This window comes from Callospermophilus lateralis, chromosome 6 (genome assembly GCF_048772815.1).
Source record: "Callospermophilus lateralis isolate mCalLat2 chromosome 6, mCalLat2.hap1, whole genome shotgun sequence".
Lineage (NCBI taxonomy): Eukaryota > Metazoa > Chordata > Mammalia > Rodentia > Sciuridae > Callospermophilus > Callospermophilus lateralis.
This window is the reverse complement of record NC_135310.1, coordinates 85,851,465-85,869,640: the sequence shown is the minus strand read 5'-3', so window position 1 is coordinate 85,869,640 and position 18,176 is coordinate 85,851,465. Positions and strand designations below refer to the sequence as shown.

Below are 18,176 nucleotides of genomic sequence, written 5' to 3'. Positions count from 1 at the left end.
TCTGTTTTTCTGCTAAATTTTTAAAGTATTATTAGGAATCAACTATGGAAATTTAGTGTAACGTATTTATAACCGAGAGTTACATTAATATTTTACAACTCAGTGTTTACTATAACCATCAATACCTAATTACTAGGCTGCTTATATCTCTAAAGTTTATTTTTCTTCTGGTATTTACTGAGGTAAACGAGTAAATTCTGAAGTTTTAAAATTTTATGTTAATATGCTATTAGTCTTTTTATGCTTTTGTAACATTGTGAAATATTCAATTTTTGGTCATTTGTACTCTGCAGACCTTGTATCCTACTTATGGATTCACTCAGAGGCCCTTCTCGGTCAAATGTTGTCAAAATTCTAAGAGAGTAAGTTCAAAATTGCACCTCACACTTTGTTTTGTATTCTGTTAGAGATGAGGCGGTTTGTATATTATTATATGTGTATAATTTATTGCATATACATTATTGCAGGTATTTAGAAGTGGAATGGGAAGTTAAAAAAGGAAGCAAAAGAAGTTTTTCTAAAGATGTTATGAAAGGCTCTAATCCAAAAGTACCACAGCAAAACAACTTTAGTGATTGTGGTGTATATGTTTTACAGTATGTAGAGAGCTTTTTCGAGGTGAGTTTCAGTTTTTTGGATCTGACATAATTGATAATGAAATGTGTATTTGACTTTACTTTTTGTTTTGAACAACTATTTTGTATAGTGAGCAACTATTTTAGAGTTTGAAAACTGTGGTTTCAAAAATTATTCCAGGGAGGAAAAACTTAACAATTGGAGAACTTTTTAAAAAATTCTTTGCAATACAGGGAATCAAAACTAGAGGCACTCTACCACTGAGCTACATCCCCAGCCCTATTTAAATTTTGAGACTGGATCTCCTTCAGTGGCTCAGGCTGGCCTCAAACTTGGAATCCCCTTCCTTCTGTTGCTGGAATTTTAGGAATGTTCCACCATGCCCAGTACTAATTGGAGCACTTTTAAAAGACATATAGGTCACCAAATCCAGTGCTGATCAACCTGTCCTGTCCACTGGTTCTTTCCACCTTTACTAATCTTTCCTGTAGTTCCTACTGTCTCATTTCTCCCTTCACAGATTTTTTTTTTTTTTTTTTTTTTTTTGTACCAGGGATTGAACCAACCACTGAGCCACATCCACAGCCCTTTTTATTTTTTATTTTGATATGTGGTCTCACTAACATGCTAAAGCTGGCTTTGAACTTGCAATCCTCCTGTCTCAGCTTCCTAAGCTGATAGGATTACAGGAATGCACCACCACGCCAGGACACAGATATATTTCTTGAAAAATAATTGTATTTACTGTCTCCATTTCATACTTGCTCCTCAAATCTCTGATATCTGGCATTATCCTTACCCTTATGTTAAAATTGTTCTTTACTTCCCATAACCATTTAACATTGTTGACCATCAATTTTTCACTCTCTTCCTTTAACTTCAGAGTAATAGTACCATACATTTCTCCCTTAGATATTCCTTAGTTATCTTGACTCCTTAGTTCTTCACCCACTGTCCATTGGATGAGTCATAAAATACTATCTCTTAGATATCAATGTATACATTACCTTGTCCCTGCTGTTTCTTTCCAAGTCCAGTGTGCTAGTACCACTCTTGAAGGCTTCTGTATTGATTCCCATTCTTCTGTTTCATATTCCCATTCTTTCTGCCTTCTCTTTTTTTCATAATTGTTTTCAAAAACCCAAATCTAATCATGTTACTTTTTTTAGTAGCCACCATGATGATTATATTGTTATTATTACTAATATCTTCCCTTCACTGCCTGTACTTCTATTTTATAATGACAAGTACTCTAAATTCACTAGAAGGGTTCATACAACCATTGTAAAGCAGCCATTCTAAAGAGTTTTCTCCCTCAGGAACTATCATCTAGAGAGGGGTCACAGAAGCCTTCCAGCTTCCAGGGTGTACCACATCTCCAGGGTAGAGTGAATACCTGGAGTCCCCATACCCCTTCAGCATGATCCATTCTCCTATGCTTGAGAGGCATAAGTCAGTTATAAGATTCCCTCTAACCCTGAGACTCTGGCATTGTTCATTACAGTGGTTGCTTGACTCCTCTATACCTCTGAGACAGCACCAACTCAACCTTATCCAACCACAGCTTTATTGCATTCAAGAGTGTGCCCTAAAATTACCATGAAAAAAAAAAAAAAGCCAGATACATGCTAGTGTTTCTTTATAAAAGCAAAAATGTTCACTGTTCTTTCCAAGTAAATTGTTTCATAATCCAATGGCTTCATCCAGGCTTCCAAAAAGAGCTGAAATGCTCAGGATACAGCTAAGCACAGCGCTCAGAGAAGGTGCAGATTTGTAAGGTTGTTGGAGCTTCACTCAGCCTCCATGGTTCTTTCACAAATGGGTATTTTCCTTCTCTCCAGTCCTGCCTTAAATATTTCAGTGGCTTCTAGTTGCTTTTGAGTTAAAGACCAACAAGTTTCAAATGACCTGTATGATCCAGTACCTATCTAAGCTTTAGCCTTGTTTTCTGAGCATTGTCATTCTAGCATTCTATATATCAGCCAGCAGAAAGTTACTCAGTTTTTCATTTTGTGTCTTGTCCTTTCTTTTCTCTAAGCTGTAATACACATTTCTTACTGGAATACTCTTCACTATTGCTTCTGTCTTTTCTTGATTGGCTAATGTTTACTTGTTCTTTAGGTTTACTCTCCTAGAATAGTATTAGCCCTTAGATATTTATTCTCATAGTGTTCTATACTTATGTCGTAATACTTGTCGTAGTCATCATTGAATTATCTTTCTGTCTGGCTTGGGGCTGACAAACCTTTTTATAAAGGACAAGAAAGTTAAGTATTTTTTTTTTAGGCTATATAGCCATACGATCTCTGTTGCCACTCTGCTACTCTAGTTCTACACCCGAACACCATATATGAATAAGATTATGTGTTTGTATTCTAATAAAACATGGGCTAGGGATGTCACTCAATGGTAGAGCACTTGCCTGTCATGCATGAGGGGGAGGCCCTGTGCTTGGTATCCAGCATTGCCAAAAAGAAAAGAAAAAAAAAAAACTTTATTAAAAAAATGGACATGCAGAATTTGGCTTAGTGGTTGTAGTTTGCCAGCCTTTAATCAAGACTATAAGATCTATATACACAGAAATTATCTTACATTTCTGGTACCCAGCATATTGCCTGGCATATGATAGGTAATGAATAAATATATATTGATACTTTCTTTTTTTAAAATCATTCTTTTTATTTGTACTAGATACAAATTTATATGCCTATATTAAGATTGAATTCTTTTTTTTTTTAAGATCTTTATGGTTGGTCATACATAGTAGTTGGGTACATCTGGACAAACTTAGACATGCATGGAAATCGACTTCAATTGATATTTTCATTTTTAACTTTGGACTGTTTTTGTAATTGAAGCTACAATGTTATTGATTATAATTTTCTAATAGACACTTAATCTTTCATTTTCAGAATCCCATACTAAATTTTGAGCTACCTATGAATTTATCAAACTGGTTTCCTCCCCCAAGAATGAGAACAAAAAGAGAAGAAATTCGAAATATAATTCTGAAGCTGCAAGAAGATCAGAGTAAAGAGAAGAAACAGCCTAAAGACAGTTCCTCAACAGAAGCATCTTTAGGTGAAAGAACAGAACAGTACGTCAACAGTGTCTCAGATTGACCAGAAGACAATTGTTGCTTGTGGCTTTCAGAAATGAAATGACTTTCAATTTGGGGGACAGACAGTAAAGAACTGAAGTACTCACTACTCAGAGTGATTTGGAGATGTTAATGCTTGTATAAATGTCATATAATTAATTTCCAAAGGAGTATGTATTAAGTAAAAGTCTGTAAATATGTTAATGAAGCCAATTTTTCCAGCATTTATAATTATTTTTTTCACTTGTTAGGAAGCTTTTGTTATGTATTTTCTGTTAATAGTACTTAAAACTGCAACTTCTAAACACAAAATAAATAAAAAAATATTTATAGGAGGAAATGATTAATCTGATACATTCTTTAGTGAACTTGTATAGTTCCTTCAGTGGGTTTGATTTATTTTATGGGAATAGTTAAGTATCTATGATAATCTTTTTACCTTTTATATTTGTTCTAAAATAACTCAAAATGTGAAAATAATATTAAATCTAAGGCACTTTCAACTAAGAAAACATCTTTATATACTTGTACAACAGGAAAAAAGTAACAGCTTTTCAATTCATACACTCATGTGTTATGAAAAACCAAAAGTGTAGTAAATATTTATATATAATTTTCACATACTTAGGAATATCAGCATTGAGTAACTTAAAGAAAACTACCCTTGAATTATACTACCAAAAAATAACTAGCATACATTATTATCAAATGGATTTTTGAAGACATCAAAGACTCAGGTTGAAACTATTTGATAAGTGCAGCTTGAATTTCAAATATCCCATGTTACCTTTCTATATTATATCATATCTTCAAATATGCTGCAATCTGTGTGATGTAGTTAATTGATAAGCATTTTTAATCTGCATAAACAGGAATTTAAATAGGAATTGCTATTTTTTGTAACAACTTTTGCTATTTTTTATTGCTCATTTTGATCTTATTTTGATAAAGTATCAGACTTTTGCTTGAGTTTTTCAGTGCAAATTATTTTTACATGTAAAAGTACTGTCTTTAATCACATAATGCAGCAAAAATCTCCCTTCGAAATGCTAAAATGTGGGTCTAGGAATATAGCTCAGTGGTAGAGTGCATACTTAGCTCATGTGAGGGCACTGAGTTGAATCCCCAGCACCAAAAAAATAAAAATACTAAAATGTGAAGATTCTGATGATACATTTGCAACTCATACAGAGAGCTTGCATATATTTGTAGAAACTTCATTATTTTTCAAATGAAATCATATACATTCTTTCCAGATGAGACTTGAAATATATATTTTAAGTCATTTTTTGTTAAATTAGGAATGAATTTTTAAATGCAAGTATAACAAAAATAATAATTTTTAAAAGGCCATTTCTATTGTCAGTAATTATTTTATTTTTAACTTGGCTGGCTCTGGTATGGTGATAAACAATTTAGAGGGTTTTTAGTAATAACTTAGTTCTAATGGTTAGATAATTAATTCAGTTATGAAAAGCAAGAGTTGTACAGCAAAATGCTTTTGGATCTCTAGCGAAGCGAAGACAAAAAAGCGGAACATCTTTTTAAAAACTAATACCTAAGTTTTTTCAATGAACTCTATTTTGCTAGAATTTGATGGTACTGAAAAAAACTATCCCAGGGGCTGATGTTGTGGCACATGCCTATAATTGCATCTGTTCTGAAGGCTAGAAATGAAGATCACTTGAGCCTGAGAGATCAAGATCAACCTGGGCAACATAGATTCTATCTCAAAAGAGAGAGAGAGAGAGAAAAGCTATTCTAAAATGTTTTTTTTTTTTTCTTTTAATTTCAAGTGGTTACATTTTACAGGTAATTTTTGATAAACTAAAATATAACTTGTCCCTTGGGCCAACTCTTATCAGTATTTTAATTTTAATATGAAAAATATAGATTGATGTATGTCAACTATCTAGAGGTAAGAGTACTCAGATATTTGGTATTTGTTCCACCCTGTGTGAAATTTTATTTTTGAAAGTAATGCATTATATATTGCATATATATTGAAATCTTTGGAGGCTGTCAGGTTGCACTTAATAATTATGTACTCTGGTACCTTCTATATGTAGTTTAGAGTGGATATCAGCCTTTTAAAATGTGATTAATAAGTATTTAGAAATTGTGAAACAACTTTAAGGTCTAGAGGTTTGCTACTAGACACTGAAACTGCATGACGGGTATCTGGTGTCTTAACTAATTAGATAGATCTGTTGTATTGGTTTTCTTGTGGGATAGAATAACAGTTAATCATTTTTAGAAGAGTTTTAGATTACTGGCAAGTAATAAAATTTGTATGTATCTTAGCTCTTGATAGTTTAGGAGCAAAAGTGATGTTTAACTAGTCCCTTCCCTTTAATGTTGCTGTACCTACTTCAGACAGTTGAAAACTTAATCATTATTTCAAGTTCACTTAAGCCTAGAATAGTTAGCTTTTGTTTGCACAGTAACCTGTACTCAAACTCTTAATTAAATGTAGGAGGTGTTACTTTAAAACACAAAATGGTTACATAAATTACATCTTGTTTTAAGTCACCAAAATAAATTCAGTATTTTTTTAAAAAAACCATTCATGATCTCTGAAGACTATAAGATGTAATGTAAAAAGAAAAACAGTTTTAATTTCCTAAAAATTAAAAATGTACTTGAAAGTCTCAGATAATTCACTGGAAATAATAAAGAATATATTTTAATATGTAATATGATCAAGAGTTGGTATAGTAAAGTTATGGGAATGTTACAGTGGAAGAGAATAACTTGGTCAGAAAAAACAGTAGCTTACAGAGATGAGGCTGTGTGGTGCTCTGTGTCTAGAACAGACACAGGTATCAAAGCTGCTCTACAGATTATTCTAGAGACAAATGGAAATTGAGATTATTGTGAGGGCATATCCAGCCTGTCAAGCAGATATCAATGTTTTACCAATATGACAACCAAATGTACAAAGAAAACCAGACTGCACTGGGAAGTGTTATCTGTTTTAAAAGGGGAAAAAAGTGCTGAAATACTCCAAAAGGAGTTTCAGGTGTATTTGTAATTTTCTTACTCTCAGGAAGAAGAAAAGGGGTCATGAAAATTGCTATTCCAAAACTTAAATTTTCCAATATGGGAAGAATCAGTTGACCACTGTGAAACTAGGAAAAAAACTGGCCCTATCATCTGAATTAACTAGATTAAGGAATAATGGCAGACTCCTCTCAATTACTGTTAAGGAAATCAAGGTGCAGTGGACTCACAAGAAAGATGCCATAGACCCCTGGTGTAAAACAGAAAAGTTAAAAGCATAGAGGATTTTATTTTTATTGAAAATAATTACAGTTAAATAGTCCTTGTTGCATATGATTACAGTGAGGAGGGCAGTGTCCAAAACCAGGATTTTTATGTAGAAATATGCATGAAACTCATGGGGGAAGCTTTTCATACAACACATGCCCAGGTCTCAATCCCATTGGTATCATGAATTTCGCAGTTATTTCTGGTACCCAACTGCAGCAAGCCACTAATTTGAAAGGATCTATGTCCCTGAAAACTTTCAAATTTATGGTTCCAAAAATAATGAAGCTTTGTATTTCTTTCCCTCAGATCCTTTATCTCTACACTCCCGACACACATAAAATTTTCATTGAAAATCTGATTGATGAAGTCATTAAATTGTTACCAAGCCTTGATTGGCAAAAGTCCTGATTTTTAAAAGGAAGAAAGTAAATTCTGCAAATGATGAAGTACTAGAGTCACTTTTTTTTTTTTTTTTTTTTTTTTTTTGACAGCTCTGGGGATTGAATCCAAAGCCCAACATGCTTGGCAAGAGCTCTACAAATGAGCTACATCCCTAACCCAAGTGCCCATCACTCTTGATAATATTCTTGGGTGAATCACCAAATGGATGGTTTTTGAAATCTTTTTTTTAGAGAGAAAATTTTTTAATATTTATTTTTCAGTTTTCGGTGGACACAACATCTTTATTTTTATGTGGTGCTGAGGATCGAACCCAGTGCCCCGCGCATGCCAGGTGAGCGCACTATGGCTTGAGCCACATCCCCAGCCTGGTTTGTGAAATCTTAAAGCATAGGTCACTAGGAGCCATGGGACTATGAAAAGCAAAATTTTGATTTTTGTTTAATTTTTAGTAGAATTTTGAGGTGTCAATGCAATTCTCAAAAGTGTATTTAATAACTAGCTTTCATAGATAATAGATTCAAGTAAGCTGGAAACAGTTTAAACCAAGTTAAGTGGGTTTTCTTACATGGCTTCTTAGAGCTTTTAATATGCTAATGTGCAGATATATTAAATAAGAGGGAAATACAAAACAGTCATACTCTACTGTAGAATACTGTAGAATTGGCCATATTTACCTTTCTCTTGAACTAAACTTCCTTATAAATACTACCAATCAGGAGACAAAGTTAACTTTGAGCTGTCCAAACTGAACTGCAAGAGAAGATGCCTTTTAAACTCATTTTAGTTTTTTGTTTTGTTTCCTTTTTTAGCCTTTTATTAATAATTGGGTATATGGTTTGCAAATCTAAAAATAAGTGACTAGTGTCTTGGTGAAATGAAGCTTTATGGTAAGTGTTTTTCCTTAACCATGATGAAAATATTTACAAATTCTTTTATACTTGTAACTGTAGGTGAAAAATGAATTAGTGATAACTAATCTTTTACAAGATCATCAAATCTATTTCATTCTCTATTCCTTTAGAATTAAACTGCAATAGATGATCTTCACAAACATTTTTTTTTCCTGAAGAAATCTGCAAAAAAAGCTACAAAATATTAATACACTTCTGATATTTTAAACTTCTCCAGTAACTGAAAAATTATTCAAACTTAATTAGCATTATACATGCTAACAGCAGAGAATTTGATGAAAAGCAAATTAGATGAAATTTCCTTAAATATTCAATAAATGTTATGAGTGCAAACTATGTACTAAGTGCTAGAGGTAAAAAGACCATTTTCTCCCCTCTTGGAGCTTCCTTATAGTGTGTGGGGAAATACATCTGTTAATTAGCCCTACAAATTAATAATTTCAAATAAGTGCCATCAGGAAGCATAGAATATATTAAGTTAATATAGTCTATCCTGGGAAGGTTAGAGACTTCCTAAAGATGTGACATTTGAACCGGTGATAGACAAAATTGAATAGTGCAGAAAGGGAAGAGAAGAATAGCACTTGTGTGCTGTACAAAGGCCCTTAGGTAGGAAGATGTGTGATTTGTCCTCAATGATAATAGCCTCATTTATTAAGCACATACAAAGTATTAGATGTTGGTCTAAGCATTTTAGATGAATGAATTCATTTATTCATCACAATGACCTTACGAAATATGTACTGTTAATACTCCCAATGTATGTGAAATTTTCCCCTAAAAAACGGCTTTGAATTCACATCTTACCCTAAAAGGCTAGTTACCTATGCTAGAGAGAAGATGATGAAAATAAATAAGATGACCATGTTTTTAGAAATGCAGTGTGGCATATTTATTTTTGAAAACTGGGTGGCGATTCATGTTATTTTTTAACTTTTGGCATTTTCATAATTTTTTAGAAGGCCTGTGAGTGAGGTAGAAAGGGAGGCTGGGAACTAATCACATGGCTTTAACATCTTGTTCAGGGTTTTGGTAATTATCCTAAAAAATCATTGAAGCATTTCAAACAGGAGTAACATGACCAAATGTAAATATTGAAAAGATGTGGTAGTCACGAAAGCATTAGATGGGACAAGAATGAGTTTAAGTCACTACTGTAGTAATTAAACTAATTATGAATTACTATATGTAGGGTGAAGGATACAATTATGCCTGTGATTATAGCGTATTTCATTTAAACTTTTTCTTTTAGAAATATGCAACAAGAACAGAAAAGGGTGTTCTTTTGTCCCATTCAGAATTTTTGGTTTGTTTCCTTTATGAACAGTTATTGAAGAGACAACATGTACAGCTGAGAAATGAAGAGAAAATGACAAATCGAAGACATAAAAGTTTTCTTGTTTTAAAACATGAACATCAAAAACACAGAATTGATACTGACATTGTATTGTTTTCACAAAAAAGTACTACATGACAAATTTATGCTTAAATTTGACCTAGTTGGGCCAGGTGCAGTGGCACACTCCTGTAATCTCGGCAGCTCTTGAGGCTGAGGAAGGAAGATTGCAAGTTCAAAGCCAGCCTCAGCAATTTAGTGGGGCCCTAAGTAACTCAGTGACACCTGTCTCTAAAAAAGAATGAAAAAAGGCTGGGGATGTGGCTCAGCGGTTAAACAGCCAAATTCCTAGTACAAAAATAAATTAATTTAAAAATAAAGAAAAAAAAATTTGCCCTAGTTCAGCAACATTTCCAAACATGCTTCTTACAGAAACTGCCCAAAGTAATTGAACCATAGCTAGTTATATTTTGTATTAGTTGGTCTCTTCCATCCCATTCTCCTCCTGTCACAGCTGATTGGATTTAGTGGGCACTTGATTTCAATGAAAATTGGTTTGTAGTCATATGACCTAGGAAGTAAAAAACCACCAGGCTTGGTGCACACTGGAATGGGGAAGAGGCTTTAGGGAGGAGAATCTTAAGTTCAAGGCCAGCCTCATTATTTAGCGAGACTGTCTCTAAATAAAAAATATAAAAGACTGGGAATGTAGCTCAGTGGTAAAACACCCCTGGCTTCAACCCCCAGTACCCAAAACAAAAACAACACAAAATATTCCAAACAGATCTGGTCATTGGGAATTAGATTGAAAGTAGGAAAGAATTTGCAATTTGGCAGAGAATGCAGTGTGTTATTTTAAAATGAGTAATAAAAGTACTTCTTTTCTAAGATGAATTTTTTTTTCACATTTTTACCTCTGAAATAAGGCTACATCTTACCAAATAAACTTAAGTTCACATCAGAATCATACAGGAAGCTTAATGAAACACATGCCTGGTTCCCAGAGTTTCTGATTGAGGTCTGCAATGGGATCTTAAATGTACATCTCTAACAGATTCCTAGGTGAGACACACTTTGAGAAACGCATTATATGGATTCTTTGCTCTGGTTTCTGTCATTTTTGTGAAAACTTCTTGATACAGTTAGCACCAAGAAAGCACCAAGCATTAGAGCATCTGTATTCAATGAAATGCTGTATGAAATTATTTTATCCTATATAAGAATATCCTTTCTGTAATTACAAGTAAATGTGAATAACAGGCATGTGATCACGCTTTGCTTTTTTAAAAAAATTGTAATAGTCTGGATTTTTATTTCCTTTATAACGTATTTTAGCAACTTTGTATGTATTCGTTAGTATCTTTTCCCGGATTCATACATAGTTTTTCTATACATCTCTATATATGTATAAAGATACATTTGTTAATTGTTTTTCTTATAAAAACTAGGAAAATTATACAAACGTTTTCAGAATCTTTCTTTTGTCTCTCAGCAATATTTTGTGTAAATTATTTTACCATTTCCTCACTCTATCAGTTCCACTAGACTTGGTTATGCTATAGTAACAATTCTAAAATCTCAGGACTTAAAGAGGAAAACAGAAAAGCTCTGCTTGTTAGTTACTCAGCTACTCAAATGAAGCTTTACATTGATATAAGCTTTCACAACCATTGCAGAATGGGAAGGGAAAACTGGTGAGCAGCATTATGACTCTGAAATCTTCTGCCCAGTGAAGGTCCATCAATTGTTGAGGGCCACAACCAAGTCAAGATGTCGCCTGGCAGTTTGCCAGGAGGAGTGGTTTGTGAGCTAACACCACGGAGCCATTAAGATGATGGAGATTCCTTATTGGCTGATTGCTGTATCTAGATGATATTAATTAAAACAAGCTGTGTATAATCAGTTAGGTATATATACCTCTGCTGTCCTGCAATAAAGTGGCTCCCGCTGTTTCAACCTTCACAAGTTGCTTGTCACCTCCCGGTTATTTGCCCAGCCAGACTGTGGCAATCAATGCCACTCATACGGGGTTTGGTGGTACACACCTGTAATCCCAGTGGCTCCAGAGAATGAGACAAGAGGATTGTAAGTTGAAATCCAGCCTCAGCAATTTAGCAAAGTTCTAAGTAATTTAGTGAGACCCTGTCTCTAAATAAAACATAAAAAGGTCTGGGGCTGGGGCTGAGTGGTTAAGCGCCCCTGGATTCAATCCCTGGTACAAAAAAAAAAAAAAAAGAAAAAATTACAATATTTCCTGCATTCCCACCAATAATAGGTATTATAGCCCTTTTTAATTTTGTAAACATTTTTCATAAAGTTGTTATTACTTTGATGTGCATTTCCCCAATCATTAGTTTAAATTTGAGCACTTTTTTCATGGTGGCTTTGCCTATCATTTGTCCAATATTTTTATTGGATTATTTTCCTTTTTATTAATATTTAGGCTGTATATATAAATTACATTGCCATCTGAATTACCAATGTACTTACTCAATATCTATTATTTTGCTGTACATTTTATATTTTCCAAAGTAAAATTTTTATTTGTATATATCCATTGAGTTTTCCATGATTAAAAGGCTGCTTTTTGACTCAGGATAGAACATATAGTTACATTTCTTAGAAGAAAAATGTAAGTAATAAAATTGAAATTTATTTATGCCTATGCTAAAAGATAATTATAATTTTTAAGAATTTCTTCAAATGGCCATGAATGGTGGCATACGTCTGTAATACCAGCAGATTGGGAGGCTAGGCAGAAGGATCCCAAGTTCAAAGCCAGCCTCAGCAACTTGAGAGATCCTGTCTCAAAATATAAGAAATGGTTGGGGATGTGGTTCAATCCCTTGTACCAAAAAAAATTTTCTTCAAGATTATCATTTGTGCCAGCACCAATTTATTAAAAATTTCATTTCACATTAAAATGAATTTCCATCTTTCTCATATATTGAGATTTATTTCTGGAAATTCTATTCTGTTTTCTATTTTGTTTCTTTGATTTGTTTGCTAATTATTATACCTGGTAACTATAGAATATAGAGAAAACTACTTAGAAGAAATTTACAGATTTAAATACCTTCATTATTAGATACAAAATGGAAAAGAAACTAAACCTCATGTTAAAAATCAGGAACAGAACAATCAAATATTTTTTTATTTTCTAGTTTTGTTTTGTTTTTTTTCAAAATGCTAGAAAGCAAGATGTGGTAACATAGGCCCATAATCCCAGTGACTCAAGAGGCTGAGGCAGAGGAAAATCAAGGGCAACTTAAGGGCAGCCTGGATAAATTTGTGAAATCCTGTCTCAAAAAATAAAAAAGGGCTGGGCATGTAGTTCAATAGTAGAGTGCCCATGGGTTTAATACCTAGTACCACCACCACTAAAAAAAAAAAAAAGAAAGAAAGAAAAAGAAAAAAGAAAAAAAAGGAAGAAAGAAAAAAATCCAGAAGGAGGAAATTAAGACAAAAATTAAAATTAATGATCTGGAACTTATTTTACACCATGCTACCATAGTCAAAAAAAAAAAAAAAAAAAAAAGGAAAAGAAAAGAAAAAGAAAAACCCCAAATGTAGTTCTTGTTTTTGTTTTTGGAGTACCATGGATTGAACTCAGGGGCACTCGACCACTGAGTCACATCCCCAACCCTATTTTGTATTTTATTTAGAGACAGGGACTGAATTGCTTAGCGCCTCACCTTTTGCAGAGACTGGTTTTGAACTCGTGATCATCCTGCCTCAGCTTCTCAAGCTGCTGGGATTACAAGTGTGCCCCACCATGCCCCACAACAAATTTAATATTTTGAAAAGATAATAAACTCTTAAGCTAGATAAGGAAAAAATAAAAATGTAAAAGAGAAAGACATATAACAGATACAGAAATACGTAAGAGAAATTAATGTTTAATTCTATGACCACAGTTTGAAGGCTTAAAGGAAATAGATGAATTCTTAGAAAGTCAGAAAAATATCAGAACTGGCCAGGTACAGTGGTGCAGGCCTGTAATCCCAGCCGCTAGAGAGGCTGAGGCAGGAGAATTGCAAGTTCAAAGCCACCTATGAAACTTGAGAGACCCTGTCTCTAAATACAATATAAAAAGGGCTGGTGGTTAAGCGCCCCTGGATTCAATCCCCAGTACCAAAAAGAAAAAAATATCAGAACTGATTCAGGAAGTAAACGACTTGATTAGCTTATGTACAAATACTTAGGAAATACTGGCAAAATGTTAAAAGAAGAGTCACTATGGACAGTGAGCAAGGACTAAATCAATTCTTACTTTTAAAATCCAAGGCAACTTTGAACTTCTCAAGCCATGAAAATATCCAAATTATATATGAAGCCAGTATACTGTCAATAAAAAATTCTAGTAAAGATTGGTATCAGAAAGTAATAAATAGAGGCTGGGGCTGGGACTCAGTGGCAGAGTGCTCACCTAGCATGTGCAAGGCGCTAGGTTTGATCCTCAGCACCAAATAAAAATGAATAAACAAAATAAAGGTATTGTGCCCAACTACAACAACAAAAATTTAAAAAAAAAATGTAATAAATAGTGTTAGCAGTGTAACTCAGTGGCAGAGCACTTGCCTAGAATGTAGGAGGCCCTGGGTTTGATCCCTAACACCTCCCTCAAAAAGCAAAAGAAACAAGTAATATACTAAGTGGTAAAAAAGGTAAAAATCATTTAAACTAATATCAAGAACTATATAGGGTCTCTTCCACTTAGAATTATAGCAAAAGCACTATGATAAATGCACTATGAGAAAAAAATGAAATAACTGGTATAAACTTTGGAAAATAAATAAAAGGAACATTTATGTTGATTATATGAGTAATAAATGTACTAAATATATATTTAATTAAAAAAAAAACACCAGAACAAAATTAGAAAATTGTGTACAGTGCCTGGAGATACCAAAAAGTAATTCTAACAATGAGAATACAGGATAGGAACTGGGAGTTGGGTTTTATGGCTTAGGCCTGAAATCCCAGCGACTTGAAAGGCTGAGGCAGGAAGATCACAAATTTGAAGTCAGCCTCAGCAATTTAACCAGAAACATTTAACAAGGTTTGGGGCAATAGTTCAGTGGTAGAGTGCTTGCCTAGCATGTGCATCCAACACCAAAAGAAAAGAATACAGAAAATGTCTCAACCAGTTGGTGTTTTTGTTTTGGCTTTTTGAGGTACTGAAGATTTGCACATGCTGGACAAGCCCTCTATCATTGAGCTACATCCCCAACTCCAGAGAGCAGTCATTTAAATCATGGTCTGACTGACTCTTGGGGCTGTGTTTGTGCTGGGAGTATCCTGTGTGAAAGTTCAGGTCAACAGGCCCCAGTTGCTATGGTAACATGGTGGGTGGCTACAGGCAAAGGCCTGTGGCTCTATCAGTAGAGGCCTTGCATTCAGCACCTTTCCCCAGGCATAGTGAATTCTAAGCAAATCAAGATGAACCTAATATCTCTCGCCAGTCCTGCGTCCTTCAGATTGCCTGCTTTACTGAAACCTTCCCACAGATAACCTTCTGATGAATCCCATATAGTAAGCTTGCTGAGCTAGCTCTAGAGTCAGTCAAGCCTCAACAGGGCTTGGCTACCCATCTGGCCCCAGCTTTTTCTCTCTACATGTATCTGTTTGTCTTTATTCCCTTATTGCTTCTCTGGTATCCCCCCACATTTAAAAAAATACTTATTTTTAAGTTTTATGTGGACACAGTATCTTTATTTTAATGTGGTGCTCAGGATCAAACCAGTGTCTGGTGCATGCTAGGCGAGCACTCTACCACTGAGCCACAACCCCAGCCCACTCCAGTATCTCTTGAATTAACAGCCCAGAGCACAAATGGGGTCTCAGCACCCAGCCCTTTTCAAAACTTTTATCTTGAGACAGGGTCTCTCTAAATTGCCCAGTCTGGCTTTGAAAACAAACAAACAAAACAACAACAACAACAACAACAAAAAATATATATAAAATTTTCTAAAAAGGTTTGCACTACTAGCTCTTGTGTTCAATCCACAGCACTGGGGTGGTGGTGGCGGGGGGTGGAATAAAATGAAGAAGAAGAAGAAGAAGAAACTTTTATTTGAAATATAACCTTGTTACAAACTAAGAAAAATATATTTGGTCTCTGTCCCCAGTTTCTAGCAGGGAGCTTCTAAAACCTTCGTAACTTTTTGAATGATACGAACATCGTTTGTTATAATATATTATTTTTGTCCCCAGTATTTTTTTTTAATTTTTTAGTTCTAGATGGACAAAATGTCTTTATTTTACTTTATGTGGTGCTGAGGATCAAACCCAGTGCCTCACACATGCTAGGCACACGCTCTATCTCTGAGCCACAACCCCAGCCCTTGTCCCGTTTTTGAAATGGCTCAGGAGCAATAAAGCAGAAAGAGAGTGTCTTTAATTGTTCATAACAAGCTGAGTTCAACCACATGCCTGAATTTATATTAATAAGGCAACCTTTGTCACCCCTCTTAGCACGAGAGGGCTGGCTGCCAGAAGAACATGTGATTAGCAGGTTGAAACTTTTAAACCCTGTTTCTATTAAATCAAACTCAAACTAACTGTAAAAGAACTTTATTTTCAGTCTTAGAAATTGCAATTGGATAGACACAGATTCAAGATAATTCTAGATTGGTGTTCTTAAGGAGGCAGGGAAAGTGGTAACCTTTTATAGGTAAACAGCACTGATTTGTCATAAAATAGTAAAAATTTCTTTGGAAGAAACAAATATTGAGTGTTGAGAAAGAGCAGGAGCTATATGATATAAACCACATAACTGGTAGAAGCTCAAAGAATGTATATACATAATAGAAGGGTCAATAAAACCAGAGTCCAATAACCTTCTGACAGGCATATCGAATCTTTCTATGGACACTATATAATTATCCCATCATTCCAGACATGGGCAAAAGGTCAAGATAACCCAAGTCTGTATTGCGAGGCAGCAGTCTGAGATGTGCATCAGTCTTTGTCTCTTACCGGCCTTCTGACTCCATTTTGAAACACCTTCAATGTTGTTTTCATAATGATTTCCTTTTTTTATTTTTCACATCCAAATCAGACCTCTCAGGAAAGAAGACTGGCTAGAGATTGACTTAATCACCATCAGCTAATGATTTAATCAGTCATGGCTCTAAAATGAAGCTTCTAGAAAAACCCTATAAACTACACAGTTCAGAAAGCTTCTAGGTTGGTAAATGAATTCTCACATTGGAGAATGGCATGTATTCAGAAGAGATGTGCTATACTTTGAATGCATTGCCCCAAAGTCCATATATTGGAATCTTAATTCCCAAATTCAGATGTTAATAGGTATGGAAGTGGGGTTTGGGGAAGTAATTAGGATTAGATGAAGTCATGATGGTGGGGCTCCCCATAAGAGAAAGAGACCTGAGCTAGCACACTTTCTTGGGCTCACCATGTTATGATGCAACATGAATTTCCTCACCAAATACCAACAAATTGATTTAAACTTTCCAGCCTCCAGAATCATGAGCTAGATAAACCTCTATCTTTATAAGTTACACAGTTGCATGTATTTTTTGGTATAATAACAGAAAAGGTACTAAGAAAATGAAGGTGTGGAGCCCTTTCTCCCACACACCTTGCCTTCCTCTTTCATTTTACTTCCTAAGTTGTATCCTTTATAGTGAACACAAGTAAATGTTTCCCTGAGTTGTGAGTCATTCCAGCAAAGTATCAAACCTAGGGGTTGCAGGATCCCTAGTTTATAGCTGGTTTTTCAGAATAGTTTCAGATAACCTGGGACTTGTTGATCTGAAGTAGGGGTAGTCTTGTGGTATTGAGACATTAACCAGAGAGTTCTGACCCTGACGCAAGAAGACAGAGTTTGAATTGAATTGAATTGTAGGATACCCAGGTAGCGTAAAAAGATTTGAACAATGGCACAATGTAAAGCAACACATTTGGAAGTACTCTCTGAGAGGGTCTGGGGGCTTAGCTCAGTGGTAGAATGTAATGCCCAAGGACTTGGATTTAATCCTCAACACTCCCCTCCAAAAGTATTCTGTAAGTGTATAGGAAAATAGTTAAAATCTCCTTTTACATTTTTACACATACAGAAACAATGCACAAAGTTGGGTACTGTGGCATGCATGTGTTGTCCCAGCAACTCAGACCTAGGAGTTCAGGGGCAGCCTGGACAACACAGTGAGGAGAAGGAGGAGAAGACAGTAGAAGAAGAGGAAGAAGAAGAGGAGAAAAGTGCACAGAGCACAAATGAACTTACACCTTAATAAAAAAATCATGATATGAACCTGTCTATGTCACCCACCACCCAGGTGAAAAAATAGAGCACTATCACTATCTCAGAAGCCTTTTCCACATCCCTTCTTCTTCTCCGTTTTTTTTTTTTTTTTTTCTTTGGTTTTACTGAGGATTGAACCTGGGGCTTTACACAAGCTAGGCAATCATTCTGTCACTGAACTATATCCTGAGTCCCTTTTTCATTTCATTTTATATTTTTGGTACCTGAAATTGAACCCAGGGATGCTTAAGTACCCAGCCACATCCCCAGCCCTTTTTAAAAATTTCTTTGAGACAAGGTCTTGCTATG

At 34.7% G+C, this 18,176-nt stretch overlaps 1 protein-coding gene across 3 annotated transcripts in view; it reads left to right on the top strand.

Annotated features, from left to right (window-relative positions):
* The window catches only part of Senp6 (SUMO specific peptidase 6), a 108,368-nt gene extending 101,730 nt beyond the window's left edge, over window positions 1–6,638 (top strand). For all 3 annotated transcript variants that reach the window (XM_076858484.2, XM_076858483.2, XM_076858482.2), the window contains 3 exons: window positions 294–362; window positions 468–618; window positions 3,489–6,638. In XM_076858484.2, the coding sequence (XP_076714599.1) occupies window positions 294–362; window positions 468–618; window positions 3,489–3,698 (430 nt within the window). In that variant the 3' untranslated portion in view covers window positions 3,699–6,638. The remainder of the gene's footprint in view (window positions 1–293; window positions 363–467; window positions 619–3,488) is intronic.
* The last annotated feature ends 11,538 nt before the right edge of the window (window positions 6,639–18,176 follow it).